This window comes from Sinocyclocheilus rhinocerous, unplaced genomic scaffold (assembly GCF_001515625.1).
Source record: "Sinocyclocheilus rhinocerous isolate Xijiao unplaced genomic scaffold, SAMN03320098_v1.1 scaffold304, whole genome shotgun sequence".
Taxonomy (NCBI): domain Eukaryota; kingdom Metazoa; phylum Chordata; class Actinopteri; order Cypriniformes; family Cyprinidae; genus Sinocyclocheilus; species Sinocyclocheilus rhinocerous.
Genome location: NW_015659941.1, coordinates 2,088,302 through 2,099,100, shown reverse-complemented (window position 1 = coordinate 2,099,100; position 10,799 = coordinate 2,088,302). Strand labels below are relative to the sequence as shown.

Here is a 10,799-nt window from a genome sequence, read left to right as displayed (position 1 = left end):
ACATTTGGGCGGTGTTATGCAAATCTTCCCACACAGTGACGTCGATATGTGGGGCGTGTTTGAACGAGGAGTTTTAGGAGGGCGTGGACGAGTCTTAACTTTTATAAAGCATATCTCTTTGGGTTTGAGACTTTAGTCTTTGCAACTTCAGGGATCTTATCCATGCACGAAAAGCTTGTAACACTCCAAAGAGAAAGGAAAACTTGAAATTGCATCATATGACCCCTTTAAAATACTTAAAATATAAAAAAATATTTATTAATAAAAAAAAACTATTTATTTTAGTATTATGCTTAAAACATAAGTATTAACAATACAACATAAGTATTGGATTAGAAAATCATGTACCCCCAGTTTACAGACTCCACAGTTTCAATGTCAAGAGGGTCCATGGACTGGGGAAGGGCCCGGTAGAACTGTGCCAGCCGGTCCGTGAGAAGTTGACTGAGTTCAGTGTTCTCTGTGAGGCATTTGGCTGCAGCTGGTTCAGGCAAACTGACTATCAGCATCAGACCCTCGCATGCCTTCACCACAATACGGCCATCCTGAGAAAGAGACAAGATCAGTTAATACTCATAGAATCAAATTCATCAGGACGGCCTGTCTTGTGTCAGAGACTAAGAGCTAAACTTACTGGACTCTTAGTGAGGTTAAGAAGTGAGCTGACTAGGTTGTAGTTGTCGTTGTTTTGCAGTGTAGTGTGGACGGAGGATGGACTAGCTTCCCCTGGGCTGGTGGCTTGACAGGCTGCTGCTTCTTTCAGTGCAGATGTGACCAGACTGGGATTTTGGTTTTGGTTCTGTCCTGTATCAGGAGAAGATGGATCCTTTTTCACAAAATCAGCTCCACTGTCTTTAGCAGCCTCCAACTTTTTATTCTTATTCTGGAGAAACACATGGAGACATGCCAATGGGAGATATAGCCACTGTGCCTATATGCTGCCTACACAAGCAGATGCCATATATCTCAATCACTCACTTCAAGGAAGAAGTTGACGAGGTAAGGGTCCTGCTTAAGTTTGCCACAGACGGTACACAGAAACTGGATCTCTTCATTCTCTGTAGGAGCAGCCAGGACCTCACCACACAGGCGGACCAGTTTCTGAGGAAACACAATCAGATACATCATGCACGGCTGCTTAAACATTTGAGCCATTTTTTACATTTAAAGTGCAAAAGAGTTTAAAACTGTCATTCTGATCACCTGTACAGGTCTGTGCACGTTGATGTGAGGCAGGAGTGGTTGGTGAATTCGACCCAACAGCTTGGTGTAGAAACTCAGAACCTGCTGTTTCATTCCAGGAGGGCACTAAGGAGGAGCACACAGGAGAAAAAAAAAAAGACAGAAACAAAACTTTAAATCTCACTTTACCGGTACTTCGATCAACGATTCACAGGTATTAAGAAAACCATTTAGTTTACACCACCATTCAAAAGTTTGGGGTCGTTCGATTTTTAATGTCCTTGAAAGAAGTCTCTTTTGCTCACCAAAGCTGCATTTATTCAAACAAAAATCCAATAAAACAGTAATATTGTAAAATATTATTACAATTTAACTGTTTTCGACTTAAACATATTTTAAAATGTAATTTATTTATGTGATGGCAAAACTACATTTTCAGCATCATGACTCTTCTATGTCATATGATCCTTCAGAAATCATTCTAATATGCTGATTTGCTGTTCAAGAAACATTTCTCTTTATCATCAATGTTGAAAACAGTTGTACAGCTTTATATTTTTTTGTGTAAAGCATTACACATTTTTTTAGGATTCTTTGATGAATAGAAAGTTTAAAAGAACAGCAGACATCTTTTGTAACATTATACATGTCTTTACTGTCACTTATTGGCAATTTAATGTGTATCCTTGCTTTAAAAAAAAAAAAATCTACCCACCCCAAATATTTGAACGGTAGTGTATGTCAAATCATAAGATCAATTCATTTATTGCACACCATTAATACTGTCAGTAGACAAAGTTTGCAAATCTTGCAAAAGCTACAAATTAAAATTATCGCATATGCAAATGGGTTAACATGAGTCTTATAATTTTTTTTATCTCAAATGTGAGCAAAACTGAATACTACTATAATACAAATGAAAATAATCATATGTTATTTAAATGGTAAAGCATTTCTACATTATTGTAGTATTCCACGTACCTTGAAAGAAATATATATAGAAAGCCCTTCTATGCCACTGAATGGTTAATGGCTAGCAAACAACATAATATCTTCTAGAATTAATAGTGTGCTCACAGGTGTGCATTTGTCAACATTTAACACAGCTCCCCAACTCAGCATTCAAAATTAGAACTATCCATTTTAGAACAATCTGAACCAAAATATTTGTAGAAAAATACAGGTGTTATTTAGCTAATCAACAGTCAACTCAGCCCAGACCATAACACTGCATTGATTCTCATTTAGATTACTAAAATAAATGAGGAGCTACAATATTACAGTTGTACATAAAGAATGAGTCACTTTCTCTTTCAATATAAATCCTCTTAACAGCAATAACATCCAGTGTGAAGGTTTGTTAAATCGGATTGGGACGCTCTGCATTCTGTTTTACACAGCCAGCAGTGATTTTCCTAATGAGTCAAAGCAACTGACAGTCTCTCTTACTAAACATGACTCACAGTAAATGAGTAAGTCTCTACTGGCCACACAGTTTAGAAGAGTCTCTTTGTCTGTTCTAAAACCTAGTGAGCTGCCTGCATACACAGCAATTGTAGGCTGCAATTTTAAGTATTGCATGAACGTAAATGACTCAAAGGCTGTTCCAAAATTTAAGCATGATTATGCTAATGTAAACTCTACTGAAACAAATTGTTGAGTGTGCGAGAGCTCCAAATTGATCATTTATGAGGTTTAATTTCAGTTGATGCATAAGGTAGTTTTGGATCAGAGCCTTCTAAACATAAAAGCAATCAGATGACATTCCTAATATTTACAAGTCTGCAACTGATAGAAACCAGCACTAATTCTAAGTAAAACACTCACATCTGCTTTGCCCAGGGTGTAGAGCGTCTCCAGGATCTTGTGATGGAGAAGATATTCCATACAGGGTCCCGTCTCTCCTGACTCTCTCTCCCTCTCCTCCTGGGTCAGAATATCCAGCATCTGCTCCAGATGGGAGGGAATGTTGGTGTCTGTCACTGGGGCTTTGTCATCTACAAAAACATGAACAGATTATGATGACATATGGTTCTTTGGTGTTAAAAAAAAAGCCAAATAAGCACGACTGACTATCACGGCATTCCTTACCTGAGGTTTCTATGTAATAATGTGTGATGGCCTTCCAATGATAGACAAAGTCCTCTTGCAATGGCAGTGACGGCGCAAGCTGAATAACAAAAAACAATCATAAAAAAATAAATGCCTACTATATGATACGTATTTTACAGCAACAAAGCACATGTGTGTGAAACACTGTTACAATAGTGTACACTACAATGGCCCCTGAAAGATTTGGACATTTACGTCTGAAGGAAAAATGTTTGAAGGTCACTGTATTAAACAAACAAACAAATTAATAAATAAATAAAGTGTCCTCTGCAAATGTTGCTTTTCTCAAAATAATAACTCTTATAGAACTTTTTGTCAGTTACTTTTAATTGTATTTTGCTGAATTTGGTAGCTGTATTAAGAAATTTTGCCGTAATTTCACAAAATTATGACAAAATAAATTAGGAAAATGATTCACTAACATTTCAAACAACAAAAGTGCCACGATACTTGTTATCTTCATTTTGAACAGTGTATCTATTATTTAGAACCTAACAAACTTCTTTTTGAGAAACATTTTTCATAAAAAGAGTACTTGAGCGATCTGTTTTTCAAATAAATACAAACGGTGTTGACATTTTATCATCTAATGTTATGACATTCGTACAACTGTGTGTATAAAACGCTTTTTGGGACACTGTGCATGTGCATTAACCAAATACAGCTTTTATTTTGCCGGGGAATATGAACATGCATATATGTGAATACGTACATTTAGATGTTACCATGTAAAGTAAAGGCAGTCGTACATTTGTACGCGTGTCATAGTAACAGCTGTTTTGTTTACATCCTACAAATGAGGTGCTAGCATGCTAACTATCGAACGCGGATTACTTTAATGTACATTTCACATTATATAACCAATATATCTTATAAAACGTTATACATATCACTTTAAATTGATTAAACCCCCAAAAGGTTAGCGTACATGAAGACCTTTAGCCAAAAACCAGCCGAGAATTGCGCAAGATTTAGCACAGCTGCTAAAATACACAGCAAACAAAGGCTTAAAATGTCCCGACCAATCATAAAAACACAATAAACTACAATCGAGCGGAAACACACCTTTAAACACACGCGAGGAGACCGTTAAAACAGTTTCAGATGTTTTGTCTGTCATCTGTTATTTATTACATAAGCTGTTAGCTCATGTGTTTGGCTAACAGGCCTTCAGCACATCAACACTAACCGACTCTCACTTTCTCATTTTCCTAGTCAAACAGACATTTAAATACGGTCAGATGTAGTTTTAAAAGCTCTTACCGCCTCGACAGCGTGCTGTAGGATGGAGGTGAATTTGGAGAACATGTTGTTTTTGGACAGGAGGAGTTTTGCTCTGGAGATCTCTCTCTTCCCTCTGCTGCTCCTGCGGTGATCCAGATTGAAACACTTACACTAAACCACACTTGAATATATATATTAAAGGCACATCTAAAATAAAACATTTGTTTTAAGTATTGGCTTATTTTAATGTTTCACTTAGCTTTAATCTGATGCATTTTGGCATTCGGATTTTTTCTATATAATATACTAAATACTTTTTTTAGGCCACTTTAGATGCACACTACAAAACACTGTTAGGATTTAGGAAAAAATTGTGTATAGTTTAGATGCTAATATTTAAGGTATTGTTATTATTATTCTAGTGAGATGAAGGACTCTTATGCTGAAGGTGTGTCTGTGTGACTGACAGTGCTGCTGATACTGTACTGTTCTTCTCCACAGCAGCAGCTGCGCACTCATAAACACAAACATGTCCGCGGTGCCTGACGGCAAAAAGCTGGTCCGGAGCCCGAGCGGACTCCGCATGGTACCGGAGAACGGCGCTTTCAACAGTCCGTTCTCCCTGGACGAGCCGCAGTGGGTTCCGGACAAAGAGGTAATGAATATTGGTCATAGCTTATGGCTGTGATTGGTCTGTCTCTGTCTTTGGGCGTTGTTTGCTCAAGGCACCAAGAGCCAGTGGAAAATATTTTTGTAAGTTTCTCAGATGGTGTTATAAACAGATAAGATGACCAGACTTGGATCTTTTGAACAGATTTGATCTCAGATGCATGTAAATGAATTCATCGCTGTGGTTTTTAGAATGTGTATATGAGCGAACATCCCTGACTCTGGGCAACCACAATCTAAACTGTTCATATGGGTAAATGTTTTATATTTGGGGCGTTTGTCATGAAAAACTTGAAAAGCGACTGTCAAATATTAGGCCACGCCCACTTGTTAATAATATTCAGAGGTATGCAGAAACCGCTTACGCACAAATGCATAATAATCTTACATAGTATATTTTTATTTTTTTTGTCATCATTGACTCGCCCTCATGTCGTTCCAAACCTGTATGAGTTTCTTTCTCCTGTTGAACACAAAATAAATTTTTTTTTGAATAATGTTGGTAACCAAGCAGTTGCTGATAGCCATGTATACTATGAAAGTCAATGGCTACCAGACCTGGTCCAATTTTCTCATACTTTTTTACCCTTCAAATCAAAGTTTGTAATGGTGTGATTAAACAAAGATTAAGTCAAGACGTTTTAAGAAATCTCTATGGGTAAATACTCACAGAACCAAGGCCGCTTAAAAGGTGGACAGGCACTGTTGACCTCATTAATGTGATACATACCAAGTTTTACCATGCTTTACTTGGTCTAGATAGAAGATTGACAATAACTTTACATGGGTTTAGCAAACCATTTACCACACTAAATATTTAAGCCTTGTAGCAATGCAGTGTGTAATGTTTATTCTGGTGCAGTACCTTGCCCCACAGATCTCTATTGTAAGCACACTACTGTAAACTATAAGATGAGTCAAAACAATTAGATTTTGATATTCGTGGGAGGAGCACAAAGGTGTACTATATTATGTAAGCATGTTAATCAATTACACAGCTCATGGTATTTAGGGCAGTGTTGGCAAGAATATGTATTAAATGCTTAGACATGAAAATGTGATCAGACCTGAACTTTTTTTTTCTTTTTTCTATTTAAACGGTCTGTTCTTGCTACAGCTGGTGTCAGATAACATTACCAAAATGGATGTTTTGCCACAACTTTCTTATGAAATGTTATTGACTTGTGCAACATATAGACGTCTAAATGTGTTTGATTTTTCTTAGATTTGTGTTATAAAGGCATTTAAAGAATTTAGGTTATTTTTCATTCTTATCCTCTCTTAGTGCCCCAGATGTATGCAGTGTGACACTAAGTTTGACTTCATCACCAGGAAGGTAAGCTGACCCAGGCCCGGCTCCAGAATCAAATCACTGAGGGTGCTTCTTAAATTAGTGAGGGTGCTTTTAAGCTGTAAAAAGGAATATGTAAATAAGTCATTAACCGTAACAGAAAACATAAAAATGTGATATTTGAACATATATTTCATATTCCTCTGCAGCAGTTTATAGTTCTGTCCTTCTTTTTAGCAGTCAGATTGCTAATTTGAGCATGCATTCTCAGTGTATTTTAGTATCAGTGTGTATGCGTGTGTGTGTGTGTGTGTGTATGTGTATGTTAGACCAGTTTAAGTGTTTGTGTATGTTAGACCAGTTTAAGTGTTTGTGTATGTTAGACTAGTTTAAGTGTTTATGTAGTATGTTAGACTAGTTTAAGTGTTTATGTAGTTAATAAAGTCTTACTTGTATCACACTTGACGTTGGTCATTGTTTGCTCATAACTGCAGATTTATGCTACAGGCTCTGTGTAGAGTTGTACAGTAAGAAAGTTATTTCCCTTAACCAGGAAATTAACGTTCTTAGAATTGACAGACAGTTGACTCTGAGAGGTCTAGTAAATATCTACAGCGGATCTAAATATTTAGAATTAATTATAACTAGTTATGATTAATTATTCATATTTCCCCATGAATGAGCTGATTCGCTACATATATATATTGGCGTTCGTTGCTATGGTTTGCAAAGAGCGCTCAGTTCATAATCACTAACGTTAATATAGCTGTCACTCATCTTAGTTCATCGCGATCTCACAAAGATACATTATTATCATTAAAGTTCTCTACGCTGCACAACGAATCTCTTATTTACATTGCATCAACACGTTGTTATAATGAGATGATTCCTGCTGAACACAATACCTGAAAAAAACCTCCGGCGATTTGAGCGGTGAGTGGATTCTAACTTAAACGCTTCTGATTCAAGAAATCAACAGATATGTCTGTGATTAGCTACATTGCTCAACGCTGCAAAACACGTTGAAACAGAAATCGATCTCCAAAGCGCAAACCATAACGCACTGGATAGTTTGCCAAATCTGCAATAAAATGCCCTTAATACAGCTTTAACTTGAGGTTTTTTTTTCGTTTGAGGGTGCTTAGCACCCCTGTAGAACCGGGCCTGAGCTGACCCATCATGTGTCAGGACTCAGGAGTAATTTCAAGTGACAAGTCCCCGTTTAATTTGAAGTTGACAAGTGGCTGTATTGTTGCTCATAAGTGGCCTTTCCTACATCTGGATGTCCTAGTTTTATTGATGGTCTTTGGGTGTAACTTGAAAATCTGATAACAAATGGGATATATTGATGGAAAAATAGCATTTCACATTTGTCATTTGACAATTTGAATTTAAAAAATAAACAAACATATATTTATATATGTGTATATGCCTGTATTTGAGTGTCCCTCATTTTGGTAATTGCCTCATTTTGTCACTGTTCATTCAGTTTTGTCACATTCCTACAATAACTGCTGGAAAATATAATTGATTGACTTCTACCGGCTTTGTTGCTTCAAATGTGTATGTGTGAACGGCCCTTTTTGAGTGTCTTGCTTAAGCTTTAGCAGTTTAATTATTATTATTTTTTTAATGTCTTTGTTTTGCAGTAATATGCCGTTGCAAGGTTTCCTTCCTGTTTCCTTTTTTCTCCTTTTTTGCTTCCCTGTTCTTCCTGACTTTGTTATGTGTCTGAATCTCTGCCATAGTGTTCTATGTTTTTGAACAGAAGCCGATAAGTCCATTTTAGCGAATCAGCGCGCTGTATTCAGGTCAGGTGACAAGGCTACTTTCACTTTGAAAAGACGTGCTAGCTGAGAGGAGTTTCGTCAAAGCTGACTAAAAGTGATCGAGGATGGATAATCTCGACGAACTTGCTGAACCTATGATATCTTCTTCAGGGCGAAAAAGGAAAATAAAAGCTGAAACGTTTTCACGGAACCTTGCAAAAGCAGCACGTTACAATGGTGAGGGAAAAGCTCCGTGTATTGCGTGTAATCACATCCATACAGTTTATGATCACAACAACAACAACGTTTGTCAGGCATCTACATTGTCATCTGAGGAGATTACAAAGATTAAACGAGTGTTTTTTTAAACTCTAAAACATGAAATGTGGAGTTATCTGCTTTTGACAAAAAACGACTGTTGGAGTTATCTGCTTTTGCTATAAAACAAACTTTTAATATGTAAAAAAAAAAACATACTTTCAATGAACTTTAATTTTGTAAATTACCTGTATTTGTTTAAGTTATTATTACTTAATCAAAACAACCCAACTGCAGTTTGATTGATATTACTTGGAATACGCAATAAAAAAATGATAATAAAAATGGAGTTATTGGTTTTTGCAAATGAACTCTTCTCTCTCTCACACACACACACACACACACACACACATATATATATATATATATATATATATATATATATATAAGTTCACATACATCAAATAGTAAAATCCCCTTTCCTCAAAGATAACACTTTAGACATTATACCAAGTAACGTTACAACTACATGTCAACTACCAATCATTAGAGTATTAGTAGTCCATGATATAAAATTTCTCATACTGTTGTTTAGATTTTGGTCATATCATTTATTTATGATTGATAAAGGGATAGTTCACCAAGAAATAACAATTCTCTCATCATTTACTCATCTTCACGTTGTTCCAAAACTATGAGTTTTTTTCTTCTATTAAGCGCAAAAGAAGATATTTTGAAGAATGTCGGTAACTGAACAGTTGACTGTAGCCATTGACTTCCATAGTAATTTTTTGTTTTGAGTAAATGATGACAGAATTTTCATTTTGGGTGAACTATCCTATCCTATGCTATGTTTAATGCTTTACTATTTTGTACTGAAGCAGTTGTGTGTTTGATTGAATTGTGATGGATTTAAAGCACTAAGTGTTTCTTCTGCGTATGTCAGCATCACTGTCGGCGCTGCGGTCGGTGTTTCTGTGATAAATGCAGCAGTCAGAAAGTGGCTCTTCCCAGGATGTGTTTTGTGGATCCGGTGAGGCAGTGTGCGGAGTGCAGCCTCATCTCACAGAAAGAGGTGGAGTTTTACGACAAACAGCTTAAAGTGCTCACTGCCGGTGGGTTACACAAACACACACTCAAATGCTTTTAACTTGAAACCACTGACACGCTTGTACCCACTTTTCCATTCGCAGACTCATTGAAGTTTATGATGTTGCTAAGTAAAGGCCGTGGAGAGCGTATGAATGTTACGTAACTCATCCAGTAGCTTACTTTAGTGTACACTGACTTAATGAGTAATCCTTTACCTGAGACTGCTGGAAACAGAATTTAGTCACTGTGTGTTTGGCAAAGGTTGTTCTGATGGAATCGCGTAAAACACAAAGACAGTGTTCTGTGATCTCAACTAGGAATGCATGATATATTGGTACTATTTATAGATTTTCACTTTTTTATATTTAACAGACTCTTCCCATATTGAATATTAATTTTGCATGCTCATTTGCCCTATTTTATGCATGCCTGTTTTATCTGCAAACATTGATGTTTGAATATGTTTATTAATGCAGTGTGACTGAAGTGCTGTAAACATTCATGAGCTCTTTAATTTATGTAGAAAATGTTTTCAAATACGTTAATAAGTCTTTCTACCCACAACCTTACAGCCTTTTATAACCTTGCCTTGTAGGAGGAACTTTCCTGGTCAGAGTGGATTCCTCAGAGAAATCAGAGACCATGGTCTGCCGTTTGTCCAATAATCACAGGTATGCATGTAAGAACCCACAAATGGACCTCTTTAAATGTGATCTATCCTGTCTTGAATCTCTCTCTCTTTTTTTCTCTCAGATATCTCTTCCTAGATGGTGAGAGTCATTTTGAAGTGGAGCTCTCTCGCATTTCCAGTATGCAGGTGTTGACTGAGGACTCAACCCCAGGAGGTGAGGCTCTATGTGGACAAACGTTTCACAACAATACAAACATTGTTTTTTTTACTATTCTCTTCACACTAGCCAAAAACTATAGGGTTAGATCTCTGCCACAATTCTGCGTGCAAAAGATCATATTTTGAGCGCACAAAAGTGCATTTTGCACGTGCGCGATCTGAGTTTTGTGGAGAAAATGTTCGTTTCGCAAAGAAAAAAGTATTTAGAGCGCACTAAAATCAATTTTGCATTTAAAATAGGGGTGTTCAGTTCCAGGTTTTTCAGAGTCGACTCCGACTCCCGACTCCCACCATAGGAGTCGATGGAATCGACTCCTCGACTCCATTTAGCGTGACTGTCCAAATTAGTCCA

At 36.8% G+C, this 10,799-nt stretch overlaps 2 protein-coding genes across 4 annotated transcripts in view; one reads left to right on the top strand and one right to left on the bottom strand.

Annotated features, from left to right (window-relative positions):
* The window catches only part of fhip2a (FHF complex subunit HOOK interacting protein 2), a 21,129-nt gene extending 16,437 nt beyond the window's left edge, over positions 1 to 4,692 (bottom strand). Inside the window, exons 1-7 of the mRNA XM_016533601.1 lie at positions 4,558 to 4,692; positions 3,274 to 3,352; positions 3,010 to 3,179; positions 1,204 to 1,308; positions 979 to 1,101; positions 635 to 883; positions 349 to 545 (exon numbers count right to left, since the gene is read on the bottom strand). Of these exons, the coding sequence (XP_016389087.1) occupies positions 349 to 545; positions 635 to 883; positions 979 to 1,101; positions 1,204 to 1,308; positions 3,010 to 3,179; positions 3,274 to 3,352; positions 4,558 to 4,602 (968 nt within the window). The 5' untranslated portion in view covers positions 4,603 to 4,692. The remainder of the gene's footprint in view (positions 1 to 348; positions 546 to 634; positions 884 to 978; positions 1,102 to 1,203; positions 1,309 to 3,009; positions 3,180 to 3,273; positions 3,353 to 4,557) is intronic.
* Positions 4,693 to 5,004: 312 nt separating this feature from the next.
* The window catches only part of zfyve21 (zinc finger, FYVE domain containing 21), a 14,606-nt gene continuing 8,811 nt past the window's right edge, over positions 5,005 to 10,799 (top strand). For all 3 annotated transcript variants that reach the window (XR_001638042.1, XM_016533625.1, XM_016533624.1), the window contains exons 1-5: positions 5,005 to 5,173; positions 6,473 to 6,523; positions 9,452 to 9,620; positions 10,193 to 10,268; positions 10,351 to 10,442. Coding sequence is in view for 2 of the 3 variants with exons in the window: in XM_016533625.1 (XP_016389111.1) it covers positions 5,048 to 5,173; positions 6,473 to 6,523; positions 9,452 to 9,620; positions 10,193 to 10,268; positions 10,351 to 10,442 (514 nt within the window). In the remaining variant the exon portion in view is untranslated. The remainder of the gene's footprint in view (positions 5,174 to 6,472; positions 6,524 to 9,451; positions 9,621 to 10,192; positions 10,269 to 10,350; positions 10,443 to 10,799) is intronic.